General features: G+C 45.4%; 1 protein-coding gene across 2 annotated transcripts in view; it reads right to left on the bottom strand.

Annotated features, from left to right (window-relative positions):
- The window catches only part of LOC135504413 (FERM domain-containing protein 5-like), a 181,413-nt gene extending 154,192 nt beyond the window's left edge, over positions 1-27,221 (bottom strand). For both annotated transcript variants that reach the window (XM_064923041.1, XM_064923122.1), the window contains exon 1: positions 27,120-27,221. In XM_064923041.1, coding sequence (XP_064779113.1) covers positions 27,120-27,221 — 102 coding nt within the window. The remainder of the gene's footprint in view (positions 1-27,119) is intronic.
- Between the last annotated feature and the right edge of the window lie 346 nt (positions 27,222-27,567).

Below are 27,567 nucleotides of genomic sequence, written 5' to 3'. Positions count from 1 at the left end.
CACCTCTACACAGACGACACCATTCTGTATACTTCTGGCCCTTCTTTGGACACTGTGTTAACTACCCTCCAGGCAAGCTTCAATGCCATACAACTCTCCTTCCGTGGCCTCCAATTGCTCTTAAATACAAGTAAAACTAAATGCATGCTCTTCAACCGATCGCTACCTGCACCTACCTGCCTGTCCAACATCACTAATCTGGACGGCTCTGACCTAGAATACGTGGACAACTACAAATATCTAGGTGTCTGGTTAGACTGTAAACTCTCCTTCCAGACCCACATCAAACATCTCCAATCCAAAGCTTCCTATTTCGCAGCAAAGCATCCTTCACTCATGCTGCCAAACATACCCTTGTAAAACTGACCATCCTACCAATCGTCGACTTGTCATTTACAAAATAGCCTCCAATACCCTACTCAAGAAATTGGATGTAGTCTATCACAGTATACCACCCACCATTGTGACCTGTATGCTCTCGTTGGCTGGCCCTCACTTCATACTCGTCGCCAAACCCACTGGCTCCATGTCATCTACAAGACCCTGCTAGGTAAAGTCCCCCCTTATCTCAGCTCGCTGATCACCATAGCAGCACCCACCTGTAGCACACGCTCCAGCAGGTATATCTTTCTGGTCACCCCCAAAACCAATTATTTCTTTGGCCGCCTCTCCTTCCAGTTCTCTGCTGCCAATGACTGGAACGAACTACAAAAATCTCTGAAACTGGAAACACTTATCTCCCTCACTAGCTTTAAGCACCAACTGTCAGAGCAGCTCACAGATTACTGCACCTGTACATAGCCCACCTATAATTTAGCCCAAACAACTACCTCTTTCCCTACTGTATTTATTTATTTTGCTCCTTTGCACCCCATTATTTTTATTTATAATTTGCACATTCTTCCACTGAAAATCTACCATTCCAGTTTTTTACTTGCTATATTGTATTTACTTTGCCACCATGGCCTTTTTTTGCCTTTACCTCCCTTATCTCACCTCATTTGCTCACCTCGTATATAGACTTGTTCATACTGTATTATTGTCTGTATGTTTGTTTTACTCCATGTGTAACTCTGTGTTGTTGTATGTGTCGAACTGCTTTATCTTGGCCAGGTCGCAATTGTAATGAGACAAAGAGGTGGCAAAGTATTCATAAACGAAAAATCTGATCTCTTAAAATTTTCATTCATTTTTGTTCTATTATTTATAGAATAGGCCATAATTGAATTTGGCCCAATAGACCTGGCATATTCCCACGTTCAAGGAGCTTTCCGTTTTGATTGGGTTATTTTGCCTAAAAACGTTTAGGCCTACCTATAGAATCATTTTAAAAAACAACTCTGCATCTCTGCCCAGCCTGGCATCAGTGGCCAAAAGGGTGTTTAGCATCTCCAGTGGCTCTGCAGGTGTGGAGAGGATATTCTGCAATGCTGGCCTGCTCTCCAGGCACCATCGCGTGAGCCTGAAGGCACAGACTGGCCAACTCGTGTTTCTGAAAAATGAATTTTAAAATTGAATTCAAAATGCACAAATAAGTCATATTTCATTTAATTTGTATATAATTCTAAGTAAGTCATAGCCTATATGCACAATTTATAGACTACACTGATTTAATACCACAAAATGTTGTTTAAATGCTGAGCTCTTTATGTCCTTACCAGCCTATTGTGTCGCACTCGCAAATGTTTCACAATCTATTTCTTTGTAGGCTATAGCCTTAAAATAATTGAAATAATATAGCCTAAATAATTCATTTTCATTACTTCTTTGGCTCCCTATCTGGCTCCTGACCTATTTAGAGTGTTTATATGCTATTTAATATGACATCTAGCCTATTTGAAATTATGAGCACTTCTTACTGTAACAGTTTTCTTTTGGTGAAGGAGAGTCGGACCAAAATGCGGCGTGGTTATTTAGATACATCTTTAATGAAGATGAAACATGATCAATACAAAAAACAATAAACATAACGTGAAAACCGAAACAGCCTATACTGGTGCAAACTAACACAGAGACAGGAACAATCACCCACAAAACCCAACACCAAACAGGCTACATAAATATGGTTCCCAATCAGAGACAATGACTAACACCTGCCTCTGATTGAGAACCATATCAGGCCAGACATAGAAATAGACAAACAAGACATCCAACATAGAATGCCCACTCATATCACACCCTGACCAAACAAAACATAGAAACATACAAAGCAAACTATGGTCAGGGTGTGACAGTACCCCCCCCCCCCCAAGGTGCGGAATCCGTCCGCAAAACCTGAACCTATTGGGGAGGGTCTTGGTGGGCATCTGTCCGCGGTGGCGGCTCTGGTGCTGGACGTGGCCCCCACTTCACCATAGTCTTAGTCCGTCACCTTGTCCGCTTCCTTGACCTCCTAACCACGGCGACCCTACTACATGACCCCACTGGACTGAGGGGCAGCTCGGGACAGAGGGGCGGAAGCTCTTGACAGAGGGGCGGAAACTCTGGACAGAGGGGCGGAGGCTCTGGACAGAGGGCGGAGGCTCTGGACAGAGGCAGGGGCTCTGGGCTGAGGGGCAGGGGCTCTGGCGCCTCTGGGCTGAGGGGCTCTGGCGCCTCTGGGCTGAGGGGCTCTGGCGCCACCTGTAGCACACGCTCCAGCAGGTATATCTTTCTGGTCACCCCCAAAACCAATTATTTGGTCACCCCCAAAACCAATTATTTCTTTGGCCGCCTCTCCTTCCAGTTCTCTGCTGCCAATGACTGGAACGAACTACAAAAATCTCTGAAACTGGAAACACTTATCTCCCTCACTAGCTTTAAGCACCAACTGTCAGAGCAGCTCACAGATTACTGCACCTGTACATAGCCCACCTATAATTTAGCCCAAACAACTACCTCTTTCCCTACTGTATTTATTTATTTTGCTCCTTTGCACCCCATTATTTTTATTTATAATTTGCACATTCTTCCACTGCAAATCTACCATTCCAGTTTTTTACTTGCTATATTGTATTTACTTTGCCACCATGGCCTTTTTTTGCCTTTACCTCCCTTATCTCACCTCATTTGCTCACCTCGTATATAGACTTGTTCATACTGTATTATTGTCTGTATGTTTGTTTTACTCCATGTGTAACTCTGTGTTGTTGTATGTGTCGAACTGCTTTATCTTGGCCAGGTCGCAATTGTAATGAGACAAAGAGGTGGCAAAGTATTCATAAACAAAAAATCTGATCTCTTAAAATTTTCATTCATTTTTGTTCTATTATTTATAGAATAGGCCATAATTGAATTTGGCCCAATAGACCTGGCATATTCCCACGTTCAAGGAGCTCCTCTGTCCAGAGTTTCCACCCCTCTGGCGCCTCTGGGCAGAGGGGCTCTGGCGCCTCTGGGCTGAGGGGCTCTGGCGCCTCTGGGCTGAGGGGCTCTGGCGCCTCTGGGCTGAGGGGCTCTGGCGCCTCTGGGCTGACTGGCGGCACTGGCGGCCCCTGGCTGACTGGCGGCACTGGCGGCCCCTGGCTGACTGGCGGCACTGGCGGCCCCTGGCTGACTGGCGGCACTGGCGGCCCCTGACTGACTGGTGGCTCAGGCGGCACTGGGCAGACGGGTGGCTCAGGCGGCGCTGGGCAGACGGGTAGCTCAGATGGCGCTGGACAGACGGGAAGCTCCGGCAACGCTGGAGAGGAAGGCTCTGGCAGCGCTGGACTGAGTAGCTCTGGTGCCTCTGGAATGAGGGGCTCTAGCGCCTCTGGACTGAGGGGCGGGAGCTCTGGCAGCGCCAAACAGGCGGGAGACTCCGGCTGCACTGGAGAGGAGGAAGGCTCTGGCAGCGCTGGACTGAGTAGCTCTGGCGCCTCTGGAATGAGGGGCTCTAGCGCCTCTGGACTGAGGGGCGGGAGCTCTAGCAGCGCCAAACAGGCGGGAGACTCCGTCTGCGCTGGAGAGGCGGAAGGCTCTGGCAGCGCTGGACAGGTGAGAGACTCCGGCAGCGCTGGAGAGGAGGAAGGCTCTGGCAGCGCTGAACAGGCAGGAGCACCTGTAGGAATGAGCCGGAGAGACAGCCTGGTGCGGGGGGCTGCCACCGGAGGGCTGGTGCGTGGAGGTGGTGACGGATAGACCGGACCGTGCAGGCGCATTGGAGCTCTTGAGCACCGAGCCTGTCCAATCTTACCCGGTTGAATGGTCCCGGTCGCCCTGCCAGTGCGGCGAGGTGGAATAGCCAACACTGGGCTATGCAGGCGAACCGGGGACACCATGCGCAAGGCTGGTGCCATGTAAGCCGGCCCAAGGAGACGCACTGGAGACCAGATGCGTAGAGCCGGCTTCATGGCACTTGGCTCGATGCCCACTCTAGCTCGGCCGATACGCGGAGCTGGAATGTATCGCACCGGGCTATGCACCCGCACTGGGGACACCGTGCGCTTCACAGCATAACACGGTGCCTGCCCGGTCTCTCTAGCCCCCCGGTAACCACAGGAAGTTGACGCAGGTCTCCTAACTGGCTTCGCCATACTTCCTGTGAGCCACCCCCCAATAAATTTTTGGGGCTGACTCTCGGGCTTCCATCCACGCCGCCGTGCTGCCTCCTCATACCAGCGCCTCTCCGCCTTCGTCGCCTCCAGCTCTTCTTTGGGGTGGCGATATACTCCAGGCTGTGCCCAGGGTCCTTTTCCGTCCAACTCATCCTCCCATGTCCAGTACTCCTCACACTGCTCCTGCTGCCGCTGCCTGTTGTCACGCCGCTTGGTCCTGTTGTGGTGGGTGATTCTGTATCGGTTTTCTTGTGGTGAAGGAGAGTCGGACCAAAATGCGGCGAGGTTATTTAGATACATCTTTAATGAAGATGAAACACGATCAATACAAAAAACAATAAACGTAACGTGAAAACCGAAACAGCCTATTTTTTTTTATTTTTTTTTTTTATAAAAAATAATTTATTACCTTCAATACCATTCATTCTTTACAACTCATAATTTTCATACATACTCCAATAATGGTATTTTAATTTTAACAACACAAAAACCCCAAACAAATCCTCAGGGGAGCATCTTCCCTCACCATCACCCTACAAAATACCTTTCCCTATCTCCCCGTCCCTAATCTATCCCCTTACAAATCTAAATGACACCCAGCCCTAAACCGTCCTTCCACCTCTCCCGAGCAGCATGCTGCCCCCACTTCCTCTCCCCCCTCTTCATCCTGCCCCTCAAATCTCCTTCCACCCTCCTCACTATCCCTTCCACCCCCCAATCTCTCCCTGTCTTCACCATGTTCTGCCTGGCTTCCCACAGCCCCCATTTTAAGAGACTCATGAGAAGCCAGAGCAGAAACCTGTCCCTATCCGTCCCTCTCGCTCTCCCTACACCTCTCTCTAACCTGGCCCACGTCAATACAAAATCCCCCCTTACCAAACCTAACAACACCCGTGCCCTAGCCCATACTACTCCGGCAAAGGCACAGTCCCAAAAGACATGGCGCACAGTCTCCTCCCTGCCACAAGAGGATCTTGGACAGGTGGGGGATTGCACCAAACTATACCGGTACATGATGGAACGTACCGGCAAGCACTTATGGAGGCTCAACCAATTCAGGTCCTTGAGCCTGTTTTCCAGACCCCGCGCCTGCACTCCCTCCCAGACCACTTCCGAGATGCCCAATACAGGCACCGGACTCCCTGCCTTTCTGACCTCCTCGTACAGGTGCCTGTGATCTAAACCTACTCTGGCAACTTCAACCTCAGGGTGCGCACGCAGCCACTTGGCCGCATGACCAAAGTGCCACGGCAGCTGTTCCGCCCGAGGTCCCGTGTTAGACCACACCATTGCGCTTCTCGCCTGATACGAGAAGAACACCCGCAGGAGGTAACCGGACAGATGTATCACTGGATGAGCAAGCTCCGTTAACAAGAAAGAAACAAAAATTGTGTCCAGCTTGAGGGGGAAATGTGGTACCCCCCTACCTCCCTCCCCGATGGGACAGAGCATGCGTGCCCTGGCGACCCACTCGCACCTGCCACTCCACATGAACTGAAACACAAGACTCACAAGAGGCCTCCTCAGACAAGCCGACAATGGGTAGATGTACGCCAAATACAAAAGAGATGGCAACACATCCACCTTTAGGACCAGGACTTTGCCCATAAAAGACAAATACCTAGCCTTCCACATTGCTAGCTTCCTCTGTACCACTGCGATACGCATGTTCCAGTTTAGCGTCGCTGAGCCGGAGGTCTCAAAATGGACCCCGAGAATCCTCAGGGCCCCCTCACAGAGAGATAACCCCCCGGGCACATCCGTTCTACCGCGCCATCTTCCGAAAAACTTGACGGAAGACTTTGCATGGTTCAGAACCGCTCCCGACGCTCGGGTGAAATCCCCAAAGATGGCAAGGGACCTTGTCAGGCACGAGTCCTTGCACAGCAGCAAGGAAGTGTCGTCGGCATACTGCGTCATCTTAACATGCAGCCCACCACTTCCAGGGATCAACAAGCCTTCCACCCCTGTGTCTGCCCTAATGGCAGCCCCCAGAGGCTCCATGTACAGAACGAAGAGGAGAGCCGAGAGTGGGCACCCCTGCCTGACCCCAGACGAGAGGTCAAAAACGTCACCCAAGTGACTATTTACACTAACTCGGCACCCAGCTCCGACATATAATGTACGAATCCATCCTATGAACTTCTCCCCAAATCCTAATCAACCTAACATTCTGAATAAAAAGGATCTATTCACGCGATCAAAGGCTTTCGCTTGATCTAGCGCTGCTACCATTAAAGGCATTCCTCTATCTTCAACCCAAGCGATGGAGTCCCTGATTAACTGTAGGTTCCATCTAATAGAGCGGCCCTCTACCTCGCACGTCTGATCCTCATGGACGACGTAGGGAAGGGCTGTGCGCAACCGGTCTGCTAAAACCTTTGCAAGTAGCTTGTAATCTACACACAGCATGGTCAACGGCCGCCAGTTGCCAAGATCTGTTACTTCCCCCTTCTTATATAAAAGTGACAGCACACCAACAGCCATTGATCCCCCGGGACCCCGTCTCAAGGATGGCCTTCAAGACTTCGAGGACCACTGGTCCAAGTATACCCCAAAACTTGAGATAAAACTCAGCCGGCAGCCCATCCATCCCAGGCACCTTCCCTTTTCCCATCCTCCTAAGAGCGCTCTCAACCTCTTCTAGTGAGATCTGGGCCTCTATCACTTCTCTAATGTCCTCCGGCAACCGCCTGGACAAGTGTTCTAAAAACACATTTCCCTGCTCTACATCTATTTCCCTTTCCTTAAATAAACCTTGGAAATGATCAGTTGTCACCCTGACCATATCCTCTGGTTCTCTAACTATACTACCATTTTCTTCCCTAACACCATGCATTACCTTCCTACTCTGTCTGGCCCTAACCGACTTAAAGAACATAGCAGAACAAGTCTCATTGTGTTCTAGAAAGCCACTATGCGCACGCTCCAGGAAAGCTCGAGCCTTCCGCTCCTGCAGCTCCCTGAGCTGTGCCTTTAGGGTTGCGGATCCCTCCCAGTCAAACGACCCGCCGAGGTTGCCTGCCTCGTACTCGAGTTCAATTAACCTTTGGATACGATCCACCTCCCTCCTCTCCTCCCTTTTTTTCCTCTTGCAATACCCTATTATAAAAGCCCTAATCCTCACCTTAACTAATTCCCACCACTCTAACACCCCCTCGCACAAGGACCAAGGGCCTTCAAGCCTCCAAAAGAAACCAAAAAACCTGTCAACAAAAGCCTGCTCCTCCAGCACATCCCGATCTAACTACCAGTACCCCCTACCAAAGAGGCAGACTGGCGACCCCACCTGTAGGAGCACCCCTTCGTGATCCGAACAGCCGCCCAGACAACTTACCCAAAGACCTGGGTACAAAAATATAGTCGAGCCTCCGCGCAACCCCCCTGGAGTTGCGCCGTGTAGGACCGGCCATTTTCGGAGTAGTGTGCAGGCCACCATCAACCAGACCATGGCAAGCCATTAGCCCGGTGATGGCGCCTGCACTGCTATCCCCCCTATTCCTAAATCTGTATTAAAGTCCCCCCTATCACTAATTTCCTATTTGTTACACACAGGGGCGCCAGTCAGTCCACCATCTCCCTCCTGTCTGCCACCACCTGTGGCACATACACCACCACTAATCTAAATTTACAATCCCTTATCGAATGGTGCACCCGGCTCACGTTCTCTTCCAAAACCAGGAAAAAATAAAATCCAAAGTGACTGAGCCTATCTGGTGCAAACAAACACAGAGACAGGAACAATCACCCACAAAACCCAACACCAAACAGGCTACCTAAATATGATTCCCAATCAGAGACAATGACTAACACCTGCCTCTGATTGAGAACCATATCAGGCCAGACATAGAAATAGACAAACAAGACATCCAACATAGAATGCCCACTCATATCACACCCTGACCAAACAAAACATAGAAACATACAAAGCAAACTATGGTCAGGGTGTGACACTTACATTCACCTTTTCATACTTTTCATTTAAATCCATATGGTTTGATTTCAATACCTCAAAACCAATTGGTAGGTCCAGGTAGTTACAAAAATAGATTGGTGTTGATTAGATTCTTACTGGAATCTCTCCAACATAAACTAGCCAGCTAACGGTCATCAGCTAACCTTAGCTAGGAAAGCTCTCACCAGTTAGTACAATGCGATTCAACCAGAGCATACCGGACCTATTTTTTCTCTCCATATCCCCCGATTCCTATCGCAAGCTCTGAACCTTCTCACCTTCCGACCTTCGCAGCTAACGTCCCCTGAATGCTAGCTGTCTAGAGCACAACGGACTGTTGGCTTACGAGGCCCATCGAATACATTCTGAAGCCACTAGCTAGCAGTCAGCTATCCTTTGCTAGTGGTCATCAGCTACCTTTATCCCAGACAACTCTCGCCAGTCTGTACAGCATGACTCAAACCAGAGCTAGTCGGACTTATTCTTCTCGATATCTGCGAGTTTCTACCGCAAGCTCTGAATATATTTTTGTATATTTAAAGAAAAAAATGTTTTAATTTAAAAAAAATGAAAAATGTTATTATATTTTTTTATATATTTTTTTCCACCTGGAATTATAGCAGCTAACGACCCCTGAACGCACAGCCGCTAGTCTGCGGCCTGCTAGCTAGCACATTGGACTGCTGACTTAAGAGGCCCTTCGGACATATTTCTTCGGCCACCATACATATTTGGCCAATTGGCCTGGTTTACCACACGGAGCCCTGCTGATCCGTCCGCTGATGTAACTGCACGAGGGGGCCACAACAGACTTCCCTCCGTTGTGTCATCCCTCTAAGGCCTTTCTGTTGGCCTGCTAGCCCCGTGCCACTAGCTGCTTGAAGCCACGCACTGGACTTGTATGATCACCCGGCTACGCATGCATTTCCCTAAGGTTAGGTAAAGACCCGCCCTTTCTCAGCTCGCTGGTCACCATAGTAGCACCCACTCGTAGCACACACTCCAGCAGGTATATCTCACTGGTCACCCCCAAAGCCAATTCCTCCTTTGGTCGTCTTTCCTTCCAGTTCTCTGCTGCCACTAACTGGAACAAACTTCAAAAATCACTGGAGCTGGAGATTCCCATCTCCCTCCTAGCTTTAAGAACCATCTGTCAGAGCAGCTCACAGATCACTGCACCAGTTCATAGCCCATCTGTATACAGCCCATCTATCTACCTCATTCCCATACTGTATTTATTTATTTTGCTCCTTTTGCACCACAGTATCTCTACTTGCACATCCATCTTTTCCACATCTACCATTCCAGTGTTTAATTGCCATATTGTAATTACTTCGGCACCATGGCCTATTTATTGCCTTAACTCGCTTATTTGACCTTATTTGCACTCACTGTATATAGACTTTTTTTCCTACTGTATTATTGACTGTATGTTTTGTTCATTCCATGTGTAACTCTGTGTTGTTGTATGTGTCGAACTGCTATGCTTTATCCTGGCCGGGTCGCAGTTAGAAATGAGAACTTGTTCTCAACTAGCTTACCTGGTTAAATAAAGGTGAAATAAAAAAATAGTGATTTTAATGAATGGAGCGATTTTGTAGTGGCAGTTTTTTTCCTATGAGTGCAGAGCGTTTTTTACCGGAGCTGTGGGAAAGGATGATGAGCCCTGGATGCTCCATGAGCAATGAGGGGGATTACCAACCGCTCAACTCCGCTCACAGGCTCTAATCTACGCCTCAAATGGCACCCTATTCCCTTTATCATATTCAGAAAACTTGTTTAGGTTCCCCAATGCATAGACAAGCAGCTCGCCTGCACAACGAAAGCATCTTCTCCTCCAGCTATAAACGTATCTTCAGAGGCTGTACTGATGTATTCTCTAGAGGTGCACTGCTACACACGGTGGATTAACACTTGTGGAATTCTGTCTGCTTTGATCTGTCTCTTCAATGGCTTGATCACATGGTGTAGGTTTATAGTCAGTGGTTGCTCTTCCTTCATACAAAAAACTATGACTCAGGCAGTCATCTCTTTGGATTATGGGAAATTCTGACAAAATAACTGACTTAGAAACAGCAGGAAATGCTAACTTGTAGTGTATTCAAGGTTAAAAATGGAATCTAAAGTTTGTAATTTCCACTTAAAATGTCAGACTTAATGAAAAATGCAAAAAAATCTCCATTCATTCTAATCCACATAATAATTCACATTTCCTGTTGCCGCAGGATTATTTTCCGGCTGTAGCAAACTGGCTCAAATGAAGATCCTACATCTGTCTAGAGAAGGGACAGATGAAAGTGATAATGTCTGAAGGAGGGAGAGAGACAGAGAGAGAGAGACATCTAGAAGAAATTCATAACACCATTCGGCCACATTCATTTTGCAGTTTCCCAGTTTCGTAAACAGACTTCGCATTGGTTCTGTAATCCAGGAGACAAAACAGACTTCATAATCTCCTGCTTGATTCCCAGTATGACAAAGGCTGAGAATTACTTTTCAGCAATAACATTTCAACGGGTTAATGTAATGTGCAGGGAGCAGGATACACACGAGGCAGTGCATAAAAGCTGGGATATTGGATCATTAAACTGTTTTGATTACACTGATAGACCTCCGCTCAACTCAGCATGCACTCCTCAGCCAGATTCATTACTACTGCTCAGTTCAGTTTGCTTTGGTTCACGTGTGAACTTTTTGGCTTGGCACGACTCGACCACCTGTGTGTGGTGTGTGTGTGTGTGTGTGTGTGTGTGTGTGTGTGTGTGTGTGTGTGTGTGTGTGTGTGTGTGTGTGTGTGTGTGTGTGTGTGTGTGTGTGTGTGTGTGTGTGTGTGTGTGCGTGAATCTGTGCTTGAGTGTGTGTACTCTACTCTGAGTCAGCTCATTAGGTCTCTATGGCACACAGTTTTAGTGATGGATTAGTACAATGGACAAGTGTCAGTGATGAGGATGGCTAGGAACAGTACAGGGACAAACACAGGCCATCTGTTTGGTCCTGGCCAGGCCTGAGACACAGCAATCATAGAGGGAGGCCAGGTCTTCTGGGTCACTGCTCCACAGTTGTCTGTGGAGGGGAGAGACAGGAACTACTGCACCCATAGCAGCACACAGCACAGAGACAGTGCACGCTGGATGTGCTCGGAGCAAAAGCGAACCACATAGGCAATGGCCTGCAGAGACGTATTAGATATATACACACATCTATACAGAGATACAGCACGGTATGTACACACAATCAGCTTCCTCTTCTGCACACCAGCTACACTACTGTCTGTGCTTTAGTCATACAGTGATACAGTGCATGTTCTGCTGCATCATGTACAGTCAGTGACAGTTTATTAGGTACAACCATCGAGTACCGGATCGGACCTCCAGCCTGTCTTCCGGAGTGGACTTCGAAAGGTGTTGGAAACATTCCACAGGGATGTTGGTCCATGCTGACCCGATGGCATCACGCAGTTGCTGCAGATTAGAATGCGGTACATTCATGCATGCATTTATGCATCTATGTTTAGTAAGTGACTGAGTGTGTCGGGAAACAGCCTTTTCCATCTCATGCCAAAGATGCCATACTGGGTTTGGTCAGCAACAATGTTCAGATATGGTGTGGCGTTCAATCGGTTCTCAATTGGTATCAAGGGACCCAACGTGTACACCATCGCCACCAGCCTGTACTGTTGACACCAGGCAGGATGGGTCCAAATCCTGACTGCCATCAGCATGACGCAACAGGAACCGGGATTCGTCGGACCAGGCCATGTTGTTCCACTCCTCAGTTGTCCAGTGTTGGTGATGCCCACTGGAGCCTCTTCTTCTTGTTTGTACCTGTTAGGAGTGGAGCCCAGTGTGGTCGTTTGCTGCAATAACCATCTGTGACAAGGATCGACGAGTTGTGCGTTTTGAGATGTCGTTCTGCACACCACTGTTGTACTGCACTGTCACTTGTCTGTTTGTGGCACGCCTGTTAGCTTGCACGATTCTTGCCATTCTCCTTCGACCTCTCTCATAAATGAGCTGTTTTCTCAAACATGACGGCCGCTGACTGGATGTTTTATGTTTGTCCCACCATTCTTGGTAAACCCTAGACACTGATGTGAGTGAAAAGCTCCAGGAGGGCGGCCATTTCTGAGATACTGGATCCGGCCTGCCTGGCACCGACGATCATTCCACACGAAAAGTAACTTAGTCACTCGTTTTGCCCATTCTAACTTTCAATCAAACAGTAATTGAATGACTCAATGCCTATCTGTCTGCTTTATATAGCTAGCCAAGGCCATGTGACTCACTCTCTGTAGGAGCGATCCATTTTTGTGAACGGGGTGTACCTAATAAACTGGCCTGTATATACTGTATAGTACATAACCTTCACTGCTGTGTCATGTATATACCGCACAGTACAGAGTCTTCACTGCTGTGTCATGTATACACTGTACAGTACAGAGCCTTCACCGCTGTGTCATGTATATACTGTACAGTACAGAGCCTTCACCGCTGTGTCATGTATATACTGTACAGTACAGAACCTTCACTGCTGTGTCATGTATATACTGTACAGTACAGAACCTTCACTGCTGTGTCATGTATATACTGTACAGTACAGAGCCTTCACTGCTGTGTCATGTATATACTGTACAGAGCCTTCACTGCTGTGTCATGTATATACTATACAGTACAGAGCCTTCACAGCTGTGTCATGTATATACTGTACAGTACACAGCCTTCACTGCTGCGTCATGTATATACTGTACAGAGCCTTCACTGCTGTGTCATGTATATACTGTACAGTACAGAGCCTTCACCGCTGTGTCATGTATATACTGTACAGAGCCTTCACTGCTATGTCATGTATATACTGTACAGAGCCTTCACTGCTGTGTCATGTATATACTGTACAGTACAGAGCCTTCACTGCTGTGTCATGTATATACTGTACAGAGCCTTCACTGCTGTGTCATGTATATACTGTACAGAGCCTTCACTGCTGTGTCATGTATATACTGTACAGTACAGAACCTTCACTGCTGTGTCATGTATATACTTTACAGAGCCTTCACTGCTGTGTCATGTATATACTGTACAGAGCCTTCACTGCTGTGTCATGTATGTACTGTACAGAGCCTTCACTGCTGTGTCATGTATATACTGTACAGTACAGAACCTTCACTGCTGTGTCATGTATATACTTTACAGAGCCTTCACTGCTGTGTCATGTATATACTGTACAGAGCCTTCACTGCTGTGTCATGTATGTACTGTACAGAGCCTTCACTGCTGTGTCATGTATATACTGTACAGTACAGAGCCTTCACTGCTGTGTCATGTATATACTGTACAGTACAGAACCTTCACTGCTGTGTCATGTATATACTTTACAGAGCCTTCACTGCTGTGTCATGTATATACTGTACAGAGCCTTCACTGCTGCATCATGTATATACTGTAGGCTATACTGTACAGTGGTGTCAGGTTCTCTCTGGGCTGCTGTCTCATCAATCTAGAGAGAGAACCGCAGTGCTGAAGGGAGAGAGGAGAAAGAGAGAGAGAGAGAGAGAGAGAGAGATAGGGAGAGAATGTATTTTATTTTTATTTTACCTTTATTTAACCAGGCAAGTCAGTTAAGAACACATTATTATTTTCAATGACGGCCTGGGAACAGTGGGTTAACTGCCTGTTCAGGGGCAGAACGACAGATTTGTACCTTGTCAGCTCGGGGGTTTGAACTCGCAACCTTCCGGTTACTAGTCCAACGCTTTAACCACTAGGCTACCCTGCCGCCCCAATGGGTGAGAGAGAGAGAGCGAGAGAGCGAGGGGAACAAATAATGGATTGTGTGGAGCTCAGAGGTTCAGATACCAGCTAGGAACTAACAGGAAGGAGACTGGAGCAGGAGAAGGAGGGTAAAGATCTCTAGGGTGACATGGGTACAAATATGACACTGCTACCTGGGAATAAATACCTGGGAAACAACATGAAATTCCTAACAATATGATGCACCACCCAAACATTACAGCTCCCAGGCTAAAGACTCGTCTGAGTGGACTCAGTGAACACTTCCATGCACCTCTAACTATTGGGATTGTTTTGTCTTTGCCTCTGTATTTCCCGACACTCAGTCACTCACTAAATCCTGTTGAACTTGATTGTGTTACAAGATCTGCCACTCGGGTAGATTACAAGCTTAAAGGCATTAGAAATGTCAGATCAAGAGTTGCAGACTGTAGCTAAGTAAGTAATGAATCCCAAAGAGGTAGCAAACCACAAAGCACTATGGGAAGAATTATTGGTCAGAAAAGACTAGGTAGAAGGAAAGGAGTAGGAGTAAGATACAGTACTATTATAAACTGGGTGGTTCGAGCCCTGAATGGCTGAAAGCTGTGGTATATCAGACCCTATACCACGGGTATGACAAAACATGTATTTTTTCTGCTCTAATTAAGTTGGTAACCAGTTTATAATAGCAATAAGGCACCTCGGGGGTTTGTGATATATGGCCAATATACCATGCGTTGCGTCGTGCTTAAGAACAGCCCTTAGCCGTGGTATATTGGCCATATAACACACCCCTTCGGGCATTATTGCTTGATTATAAACTGTGTGGTTCGAACCCTGAATGGCTGACAATCATGGTATATCAGACCGTATACCATGAGTATGACAAAACATTTATTTTGTCTGCTCTAATTAAGTTGGTACCCAGTTTATAATAGCAATAAGTCACCTTGTGATATATGGCCAATATACCACGGCTACGGGCTGTGTCCTAGCACTCCACATTGCGTTGTGCATAAGAACAGTCCTTAGCCATGGTATATTAGACATATACCACACCCTCTCGTGCCTTATTGTTTAATTATACTATGCCAAGATATTACATTTGACTTATCTTGTTTACATTATTCTCTATCATCAGTATCTCTTAATTTCTCTGGACAGATTGGGGCATCCTAATACTGCTCCATATAGGTTGAGTATTTACACTGAGAGAATATACTCTATACTGAGAGTGACTACAGCGGGAATCTTCATTGCTCCTGTGCTGACTGTGGATCCTACAGGCACTGCTGCAGAGACCTGAGCTATCCCAGTGACATCATCACTGGGTGAGGAGAGAGGGAGCATGCAGCGGTTGCAAAGATTATTATTATTCAAAATTATTATTTTGCTTCCTGCCTGCACCACAATGAAATGAAAAATCCCTACTATCAGCAACATATCTGTTGCTATTGTGGTGTGTGCGTGTGCATGTGCGCACATGTCTGTGTGCGTCTGTGTGTGTTTGTGTATACACAGCCCCAAAAACATGTGTGCTGTGATGCCTGCAATCGTAGCAGTCTGAGGTAGAGGTGAAACGCTCCATGAAATATTCACTCCTGGCACACATTTGTATTATTTATTGCCGTGGGTCAGCACAGCAACAGTAGAGCCGCTTGAACCCGAAACAGACAGTCAGAGACAGGTTGTGGCACGCTGTGGCATCACTGCCTCACTGCTGACGGAAGCAGCCTGTCAGTCCGCTCTGCAGGCAGACACGCTGTGGCTCGAATGTCTGTCTGACAGCGACTAGGTTCATATTCACTAAGCTACAGAGAAAGGTGTTTATCTATCAAGGTTTGTAAGCAACAGAACTGTGTTTATGTTCCAGTAAGGCTGAGCATTCTACTTTATAACCAGTACTGTGTGCTCTGGTATGTTCCTGATATGTAATAGGACATGGCATGGTATTAATGTGTATTGTCTGGTAATGACTTAGTATAATTCAAAACAACTAGTAACTAATTAACGACCCAAAGAAACAAAACATTCATAGGCTATTAGTGTGTAACTGCAATTCTACCATGGACGTAAATACCATATCAAAATATTTCTGTGCTTCTTATCCGACACTCTACAGGTCACCTGGGACTGGTGTGGTTAAAGGTCCACTTCTGGTGCTGCTGGCTAAATATGGAGGTGTAAGGTTTCATGCAACGCCTGCCTGAAGTTGGCACTCAACCAGAGTTGTTTTGTTCTTCCAAACTGCTATGGAGTATACCGTATCTTAACAGCTGTACAGCACTGCCTCCAGGAATGGGTTAGGGCACAGCAGCTCACATGCATGCAGCTTAACCAAGTATTAGAGAGATGCATGTTGGGTTTATCAGTTGTCATGGTGAGTAGTTAGTAAAAGTAAAGGAGAAAACTCACCAGACCAATTGTCGGTCTGCACAGTGCAGGGCTGCTCCTCCACCGTCCGCTTGCTGTCAGAGCGGTGGGATATAGGGGCCACCCACTGTTGGCGACTGACCATAATGACCATCATTTTCACACGTTTCTACATGGAGAATCGCTTTGTACTTGGTTTGCAAATTACATCCACCACTCTGTTCAGAGGTGGTTAGTAGTCTCGCCGGCAGATGCTCGACAATCCTACCGGTCTGTCCACGTCGTAGTAGTAAAAAACAGCACCATTTCAAGCTGTCAGTGACTAGGATGCAAATGTTTAAATTCTGAAATTTGGCATCAGAGATTTTTTTAACATTGCTGGAAGAGCAGCAATCAAAGGGACAAGCTAAAGCAGTCAGTGTCTGCATCCTAAATGGCACCCTATTCGCTATGAAGTGCACTGCTTTTGACCATTGCCCCATAGAGCCCTGATCAAAAGTAGGGCACTAAATAGGGAATAGGGTGACATTTGGGATGTATCCAGTGACATCATTAGAATCATGGTTACTACTGTCATGACTACAAATCATCCTAATCTGAGAGAGCACCAAAGCCTTGGAGGATTTATCTCACTATTCCTCTACATTATGGATTAACCATGTTGTTGCAGGGTGCCTTCGAATCAAAGTGACATGCGTTGTGTAGATTCAGCTCTGTGGCGTCAGGACTGGTTCAAATAGTATTTGTGAGCATTTGCTTGAGTCTGTTTGCCTTTACTGTATGATTCCATTAGTTCTACTGCAGCAGGCCTATTCAACTAAGCACAGCTGAAGTATTTGAAAGACAACAAATACTATTTGAACTCAGGCCTGGTGGCGTAGAGTAGGCCTGTAGCTAGAGGGACTGATAAGCAGAGGTGTGGCTGTCTAAATCACATCTTCCTGCTATTCTAGGTTCTATTAAGCCTGAGCCAGCAGTTAGAAATATATATAAATAGGGGATCAGCAATCCCAGTCTCAGGACTATCATGGGGTGAAATGATCCCACTTGGAACCCTCTCTCTCTCCTGTAATGTTCACTCTAGGTGGAACCTCAGTTTCAGGATTTATTTGGTATTGCATCTAGGAGAGATTATTTTGACTGGGAATGATTGGGGATTAACCCACATGCAGTTTTAAGAAGTCATTTTGGTAATAACATGTTCATGTACAGTAACAAATGCACATATGACAGTCCAACTTTAACCAAAGTACAATTAATAAAGGCTTTATATAGTATACTTCATACGCACAACATAAATGCTTCACAAGGAATCTATAAGTGTATGTCATACTCTATAAATGGTGCATAAACATTCATAGTGCATTGTGTCACATTTGGCAATTGACCCTACAGTGGGAATGGTTATGTCACCCTTTATAAAGCTCCAAGATGGCATAGCAGTCAGAGGTCTTTTGTCCTCGTCTTGTCGTGTCCTGTATATTATATATATATATATATACAGTGCCTTGCGAAAGAATTCGGCCCCCTTGAACTTTGCATCCTTTTGCCACATTTCAGGATTCAAACATAAAGATATAAAACTGTATTTTTTGTGAAGAATCAACAACAAGTGGGACACAATCATGAAGTGGAACGACATTTATTGGATATTTCAAACTTTTTTACAAATCAAAAACTGAAAAATTGGGCGTGCAAAATTATTCAGCCCCTTTACTTTCAGTGCAGCAAACTCTCTCCAGAAGTTCAGTGAGGATCTCTGAATGATCCAAAGTTGACCTAAATGATTAATGATGATAAATACAATCCACCTGTGTGTAATAAAGTCTCCGTATAAATGCACCTGCACTGTGATAGTCTCAGAGGTCAGTTAAAAGCGCAGATAGCATCATGAAGACTAAGGAACACACCAGGCAGGTCCGAGATACTGTTGTGAAGAAGTTTAAAGCCGGATTTGGAAACAAAAAGCGATAATATTGAAATGGAAGGAGTATCAGACCACTGCAAATCTACCAAGACCTGGCCGTCCCTCTAAACTTTCAGCTCATACAAGGAGAAGACTGATCAGAGATGCAGCCAAGAGGCCCATGATCACTCTGGATGAACTGCAGAGATCTACATCTGAGGTGGGAGACTCTGTCCATAGGACAACAATCAGTCGTATATTGCACAAATCTGGCCTTTATGGAAGAGTGGCAAGAAGAAAGCCATTTCTTAAAGATATCCATAAAAAGTGTCATTTAAAGTTTGCCACAAGCCACCTGGGAGACACACCAAACATGTGGAAGAAGGTGCTCTGGTCAGATGAAACCAAAATTGAACTTTTTGGCAACAATGCAAAACGTTATGTTTGGCGTAAAAGCAACACAGCTCATCACGCTGAACACACCATCCCCACTGTCAAACATGGTGGTGGCAGCATCATGGTTTGGGCCTGCTTTTCTTCAGCAGGGACAGGGAAGATGGTTAAAATTGATGGGAAGATGGATGGAGCCAAATACAGGACCATTCTGGAAGAAAACCTGATGGAGTCTGCAAAAGACCTGAGACTGGGATGGAGATTTGTCTTCCAACAAGACAATGATCCAAAACATAAAGCAAAATCTACAATGGAATGGTACAAAAATAAACATATCCAGGTGTTAGAATGGCCAAGTCAAAGTCCAGACCTGAATCCAATTGAGAATCTGTGGAAAGAACTGAAAACTGCTGTTCACAAATGCTCTCCATCCAACCTCACTGAGCTCGAGCTGTTTTACAAGGAGGAATGGGAAAAAATTTCAGTCTCTTGATGTGCAAAACTGATAGAGACATACCCCAAGCGACTTACAGCTGTAATCGCAGCAAAAGGTGGCGCTACAAAGTATTAACTTAAGGGGGCTGAATAATTTTGCACGCCCAATTTTTCTGTTTTTGATTTGTTAAAAAAGTTTGAAATATCCAATAAATGTCGTTCCACTTCATGATTGTGTCCCACTTGTTGTTGATTCTTCACAAAAATTACAGTTTTATATCTTTATGTTTGAATCCTGAAATGTGGCAAAAGGTCGCAAAGTTCAAGGGGGCCGAATACTTTCGCAAGGCACTGTATATATATATATATATATATATTTTTACAACTTTCTTCGCATACCTTTTTATATTTATTTTTATATATATTTTTTATTGTCCATAAACTCATCTTCAAAACACTCTCCTGCAACCCGTCTCACCAATTTATATTTTAAAAAAGAAAGTTCTATTTACCTCAAATCTGTAATCCTCCATAGAAGCTAACCAGAAGCTAGACAGAAGCTAGCCAGAAGCTAGCCAGAAGCTAATCCAGAAGCTAGCCAGAAGCTAGCCTGAAGCTAACAAGAAGCTAATCAGAAGCTAGTTAGCTGCTTTACTGGCTAATTGTTAGTATTCAGCTAACCACGGTTTGTGGTCATCAGCTATCCTTTAGCTCGAAAATCTATTGCAAGTTTTGTACGGCGCGTCTCGGACCGGAACATACCGGACCTATTTTTCTCTCCATGTCCCTGGATTTCAACCGCTAACTCGAGATATTTATACCTGGATCTCGCAGCTAGCTAGCTGCTATCCGTGTGACTATCGGCTTACATCGATTCCGGAGCAAACATCAATTATTCCGGAGCGAGCCAGCTGAAGAGTTCCATCAGTCACTCCTGGGCTACAATCACCTATCCAGACCCGTTTTACTGCCAATGCGGAGCCCCACCGGGCCTTCACAACTGGACTACTGACGTTATCTGCCCGAGGGAGTTATCCAGCTGGCTCCTCCGTCGCGACGTTACTTGAACGTCCATCTGCGGTCCGCTAATCGTTAGCTGTCTTATCGGTTGCTATGTGAATAGACCTATCGGACAATTATTTTTTTTTTTTTTCTTGGGCCTCTATAACTATATCTATTGGGTTTTTTTGCGAATTGGATTGATCCACTCTACCACACGGAACCCCACTAATCCTACCGACGGAAACGCACGAGGTGGCTAAAAACAGACCTCCATCCTATGCTAGCTTGCTACCGATGGCCCGGCTAGCTGTCTGAATCGCCGTGACCCCAACCAACCTCACTACTCACTAGACCCTTTCGATCACTCGACTAAGCATGCCTCTCCTTAATGTCAATATGCCTTGTCCATTGCTGTTCTGGTTAGTGTTTATTGGCTTATTTCACTGTAGAGCCTCTAGTCCTGCTCACTATAGCTTATCCAACCTATTAGTTCCACCACCCACACATGCAATGACATCTCCTGGTTTCAATTATGTTTCTAGAGACAATATCTCTCTCTTCATCACTCAATACCTAGGTTTACCTCCACTGTATTCACATCCTACCATACCTTTGTCTGTACATTATTCCTTGATGCGATTTTATCACCCCCAGAAACCTCCTTTTACTCTCTGTTCCAGACGTTCTAGACGACCAATTCTTATTGCTTTTAGCCGTACCCTTATCCTACTCCTCCTCTGTTCCTCTGGCGATGTAGAGGTTAATCCAGGCCCTGCAGTGCCTAGCTCCACTCCTATTCCCCAGGCGCTCTCTTTTGATGACTTCTGTAACCGTAATAGCCTTGGTTTCATGCATGTTAACATTAGAAGCATCCTCCCTAAGTTTGTTTTATTCACTGCTTTAGCACACTCTGCCAACCCGGATGTTCTAGCTGTGTCTGAATCCTGGTTTAGAAAGCCCACCAAAAATTCTGAAATTTTCATCCCAAACTACAACATTTTCAGACAAGATAGAACTGCCAAAGGGGGCGGTGTTGCAATCTACTGCAAAGATAGCCTGCAGAGTTATGTCCTACTATCCAGGTCTGTACCCAAACAATTTGAACTTCTACTTCTACAATTCTCTCACCATTGCCGCCTGCTATAGACCACCCTCTGCCCCAGCTGTGCTCTGGACACCATATGTGAACTGATTGCCCCCCATCTATATTCAGAGCTCGTGCTCCTAGGCGACCTAAACTGGAACATGCTTAACACCCCAGCCATCCTACAATCTAAGCTTGATGCCCTCAATCTCACACAAATTATCAATGAACCTACCATGTACCTCCCCAAAGCCTTAAACACGGGCACCCTCATAGATATCATCCTAACCAACTTGCCCTCTAAATACACCTCTGCTGTCTTCAACCAAGATCTCAGCGATCACTGCCTCATTGCCTGCATCCGTAATGGGTCAGCGATCAAACGACCTCCACTCATCACTGTCAAACGCTCCCTGAAACACTTCAGCGAGCAGGCCTTTCTATTCGACATGGCCGGGGTATCCTGGGAGGATATTGATCTCATCCCGTCAGTAGAGGATGCCTGGTTATTCTTTAAAAATGCCTTCCTCACCATCTTAAATAAGCATGCCCCATTCAATAAATTTAGAACCAGGAAAAGATATAGCCCTTGGTTCTCCCCAGACCTGACTGCCCTTAACCAACACAAAAACATCCTATGGCGTTCTGCATTAGCATCGAACAGCCCCCATGATATGCAGCTGTTCAGGGAAGCTAGAAACCATTATACACAGGCAGTTAGAAAAGCCAAAGCTAGCTTTTTCAAGCAGAAATTTGCTTCCTGCAACACTAACTCAAAAAAGTTCTGGGACACTGTAAAGTCCATGGAGAATAAGAACACCTCCTCCCATCTGCCCACTGCACTGAAGATAGGAAACACTGTCACCACTGATAAATCCACTATAATTGAGAATTTCAATAAGCATTTTTCTACGGCTGGCCATGCTTTCCACCTGGCTACCCCTACCCCGGTCAATAGCACTGCACCCCCCACAACAACTCGCCCAAGCCTTCCCCATTTCTCCTTCTCCCAAATCCAGTCAGCCGATGTTCTGAAAGAGCATGTAAAATATGGACCCCTACAAATCAGCCGGGCTAGACAATCTGGACCTTTTCTTTCTAAAATGATCTGCCGAAGTTGTTGCCACCCTTATCACTAGCCTGTTCAACCTCTCTTTCGTGTCGTCTTGAGATTCCCAAAGATTGGAAAGCAGCTGCGGTCATCCCCCTCTTCAAAGGTGTCACACTCTTGACCCAAACTGCTACAGACCTATATCTATCCTACCCTGCCTTTCTAAGGTCTTCGAAAGCCAAGTCAACAAACAGATTACCGACCATTTCGAATCTCACCATACCTTCTCTGCTATGCAATCTGGTTTCAGACCTGGTCATGGGTGCACCTCAGCCACGCTCAAGGTCCTAAACAATATCATAACCACCATCAATAAGAGACATTACTGTGCAGCCGTACTCATTGATTTGACCAAGGCTTTCGACTCTGTCAATCACCACATCCTCATCGGCAGACTCGACAGCCTTGGTTTCTCAAATGATTGCCTCTCCTGGTTCACCAACTACTTCTCTGATAGAGTTCAGTGTGTCAAATCGGAGGGTCTGCTATACGGACCTCTGGCAGTCTCTATGGGGGTGCCACAGGGTTCAATTCTTGGACCGACTCTCTTCTCTGTATACATCAATGATGTCGCTCTTGCTGCTGGTGAGTCTCTGATCCACCTCTACGCAGACGACACCATTCTGTATACTTCTGGCCCTTCTTTGGACACTGTGTTAGCAACCCTCCAGGCAAGCTTGAATGCCATACAACTCTCCTTCCGTGGCCTCCAATTGCTCTTAAATACAAGTAAAACTAAATGCATGCTCTTCAACCGATCGCTGCCTGCACCTGCCCGCCTGTCCAACATCACTACTCTGGACGGCTCTGACTTAGAATACGTGGACAACTACAAATACCTAGGTGTCTGGTTAGACTGTAAACTCTCCTTCCAGACCCACATCAAACATCTCCAATCCAAAGTTAAATCTAGAATTGGCTTCCTATTTCGCAGCAAAGCATCCTTCACTCATGCTGCCAAACATACCCTTGTAAAACTGACCATCCTACCAATCCTCGACTTTGGCGATGTCATTTACAAAATAGCCTCCAATACCCTACTCAACAAATTGGATGCAGTCTATCACAGTGCAATCCGTTTTGTCACCAAAGCCTCATATACTACCCACCATTGCGACCTCTACGCTCTCGTTGGCTGGCCCTCGCTTCATACTTGTCGCCAAACCCACTGGCTCCATGTCATCCACAAGACCCTGCTAGGTAAAGTCCCCCCTTATCTCAGCTCGCTGGTCACCATAGCATCACCCACCTGTAGCACACGCTCCAGCAGGTATATCTCTCTAGTTACCCCCAAAACCAATTATTTCTTTGGCCGCCTCTCCTTCCAGTTCTCTGCTGCCAATGACTGGAACGAACTACAAAAATCTCTGAAACAGGAAACAATAATCTCCCTCATTAGCTTTAAGCACCAACTCTCAGAGCAGCTCACAGATTACTGCACCTGTACATAGCCAACCTATAATTTGGCCCAAACAACTACCTCTTTCCCTACTGTATTTATTTTATTTATTTATTTATTTTGCTCCTTTGCACCCCATTCTTTTTATTTCTACTTTGCACATTCTTCCACTGCAAATCTACCATTCCAGTGTTTTACTTGCTATATTGTATTTACTTTGCCACCATGGCCTTTTTTTGCCTTTACCTCCCTTATCTCACCTCATTTGCTCACATCGTATATAGACTTGTTTATACTGTATTATTGACTGTATGTTTGTTTGTGTCGTTGTATGTGTCGAACTGCTTTGCTTTATCTTGGCCAGGTCGCAAGTGTAAATGAGAACTTGTTCTCAACTTGCCTACCTGGTTAAATAAAGGTGAAATAAATAAATAAAGCATGATATACGCTTATATATTATTTGTGAAGCACTTTTGCAGTGCAGTGGTATAGGCATGAGAAGAAGAGAAGAAAGAAATGTGAACTTGACATCTACAATAGGCTTTTCTATCTGAATGTAGGCTCCAAAAACAAAGCTGCCATCCCTTTCCTGCAGTCCATGACCAAAAGCACCCTCTTTGGCCTCATGGGTGAAATGTTATTCAGATTTTTCCTAATTTAATCAGATTTAAAGATTATTTTTAAAAACCTGACTGAAATCCAGTGTTTCTATGTCAAACTATGTTATATTTCAATCTTCTGTAATGTATATAAAGTGTAATATTGGGATGCAAATTCAAAATGTAATACATTTGAAGTCTATATCTGACATGGTACAGGTGTCTTGTTTTTTTAAGCCCATAACCATGTGTGTGAAGTGTATACTTTTGTTTCAAAGTAGAAGTGTTTAAGACTTACCAAGAATCACTCCATGTGAGCCTGATTTAGCCCACTGCAGTAAAAGTTTAACAAACCCCAACATTACCAGGCAACACGCCAGGCAGTAAACAACATAACTTAACAACGCCCACTTAGACGAAAGCAGCAGAAGTCTATTTCAATAATGCATTTACAAGACAAAATCAGAACTCCATCCAAGTCCTGCATTAGACTTCCAGGGAACGGTGGTGATTTCATTAGTGCACCACAGAATGCAGCATCTTGATTGAGGCCTGTAGACTGTTGATGTCCCAAATGGCACGCTACTTTTGACCAGACTCCTATGCACCCTGGTCCAATATTGTGCACTACATAGGGTGCCATTTGGGACACCACCACTGACTCTGTGCCAGTGCCTCAGTCAGCCATACTGATGAGGAGGAGAGGACTTCTCTGCTCTTCTGGATCAATAACGTTCTATGAAAGACAGAGACATATTTAATTCAAGCTCCTGTCTAAAGTCATTAATAAATGTACTTGTTTCTGTTTTAAACTTGTATGAATTCCAGGTGAATTGAAGAGGGTAAAAGTAAGGAATACCAATGTGCCATAAGACTAGAAGAGCTTTGGGGGAAATACAGTACACTTCAAGACTTGGCAAGGAGTGATTCCAGTTTCCTTCAGGGTGAACAAGACCAAACACCATCAGAAGTTAAAATGCTCATCTTGCCACAGTCAGTGCATCTCAAAATCTTGAGTTCCCTCCTTTTTTAAAACGTTTATTTAATTACTCCAGTGGGCTAAATCAGGGTCACACAGAGTGTTTCTTGGTAGTCTAAAACAAATCTACTTTGAAACACACATGGTTATAGGCTTACAAAAAAGAAGATACATGTACCATTTCAGATCATTTTGAGTTTGCATCCCAATGTTACACATTATAAACATCACAGAAGAACTATAACAAAACCGTTTGACATATAAAACAGGATTTTCAGCATTTTTTTAAACAATGTTGATGAATGAAATTATGACAAATATGAATAACATTCCACCCATGAGGCCACTAGATGGCACTTTGACCATTTGACTGTCATCAGTATCATAAAGGGTTTGAATATGTCCTGTTCCAAACCACCCTGTAACAATAGAGAGCAGAAGACCCAGAGATGCATTCAGAATAGGACCAGAGAGCACATTATAAGCTGAGTACGGCTGTGAGCAGTGCAGCCCTAAAGCGTTGAGGTACACAGACTAATAACGCCCAAATGCAGTATATAAAGAGCTGAAGCTCTCTTTCTCCCATACACTCTCTCACATGTTCTCTTCCAATACATCTGTCTGTCTGTCTGTCTGTCTGTCTGTCTGTCTGTCTGTCTGTCTGTCTGTCTGTCTGTCTATCTATCTATCCATCCACCTCCCCTTCCCTCTCTCTGTGAGAGAATTGCAGATCAGCAACAACGGTCTGAGAGTGATTCAAATGTGACTTGTGACAAGCCTTAAAATGTGTGTCCTGGAGATGTGTCTTGTGTTTCAATACTTTGTCTCTCTCTTAGACAAGATGCAAGGGCCTGATCAGGCATGGATCAGCAAAAGGAAGTCCAGGGTCATTACAATACTCAGAAAGTCAGAGGTTCTGATACAAAGAATGAAAAAAATGGTCATGTTGATTGATTGCAGATTGATTGCAGATGGCTGATTGATTGACTGACCTCTTCTTATACTGTAGATTCTCTGAAAAGGTATCAGCATTTGTTTACAGACTTTACATGGTTGGTGTTAAATCCTACCATTTCCTTTCAATTCAGTGTTTCAGTCACATTGGAAAGTAGGCTATAGTTTTCCTTTGTCAGATCCCAGAGATGTTGTGGATGGTGAAGGTCTCTACATATTGTCATTACAAATATGATGGTGAGGAGAACTGTCACATCTCTAAGCGTCCATGTTAGGAGACACACTCACAAACTGTTATTGATGCTGATTATCACTCTTTACCTAGGCCAAGGCCAGTCTAAAACCCAGACAAACATAGAAAATATGAAAAGTGTCATAGATCAATAGATGATCCATAGATGATCAATATTGTATGATGAACGATTCAGGACAGTTGCAGTGCACTGAAGCCATGCTTCCAAAATTCAGCCAGCAGAATGACATCAAATACCCGATGAGATACATTAGATCGTTACACATTTAATACGCAATGCAGATTACGGTTTTCTATATTTTCATCAAGCTGTCATGTGATGCGGGGCAACCAACGATGACAGCAACGGCATCAATATAATAGGTTCCCTGCTTGCTAAACAGGAACTGACCTGGATCGTGCAGGTGTACTCCGAGTCATCCAGCAGCCTCACCGTACAGTTGTATTCTCGTTCCAGATTCCTGATGCTGCCACTCATGAAACGGCTCAGCATCTTCTTGCTCTGTGTCTGTGAATGGGACCACAAAAACTGCACACAGCATAGATGTAATGTCACATCAACAACGTCCCTCCTCTTTGGTCCAACACCTGGATAGCAGCAATGTCAACCGACAGCGGTGGTTGAGCATCGTATTTCCGGTAGCCCAGATGTGATATCGCACTGAATGCTCAACTGCTGGGCAACCAAAGAACGTATACTGTGTCACTCAATGTGATAAAATGTTAGCCTGCTGCTGAGGTCCAGTTAAACTGTTATCATACCTCCACACTCTTCATTGCTCTCTTCCGTCAAATGCTGCTGGGCGGGCCAAGGACGAGTCTCTGAATGACGTGTCTGC

This window comes from Oncorhynchus masou, chromosome 1 (genome assembly GCF_036934945.1).
Source record: "Oncorhynchus masou masou isolate Uvic2021 chromosome 1, UVic_Omas_1.1, whole genome shotgun sequence".
Taxonomy (NCBI): Eukaryota; Metazoa; Chordata; class Actinopteri; order Salmoniformes; family Salmonidae; genus Oncorhynchus; species Oncorhynchus masou.
The sequence above is the reverse complement of the archived record's forward strand: the minus strand, read 5'-3'. Positions and strand labels throughout refer to the sequence as shown.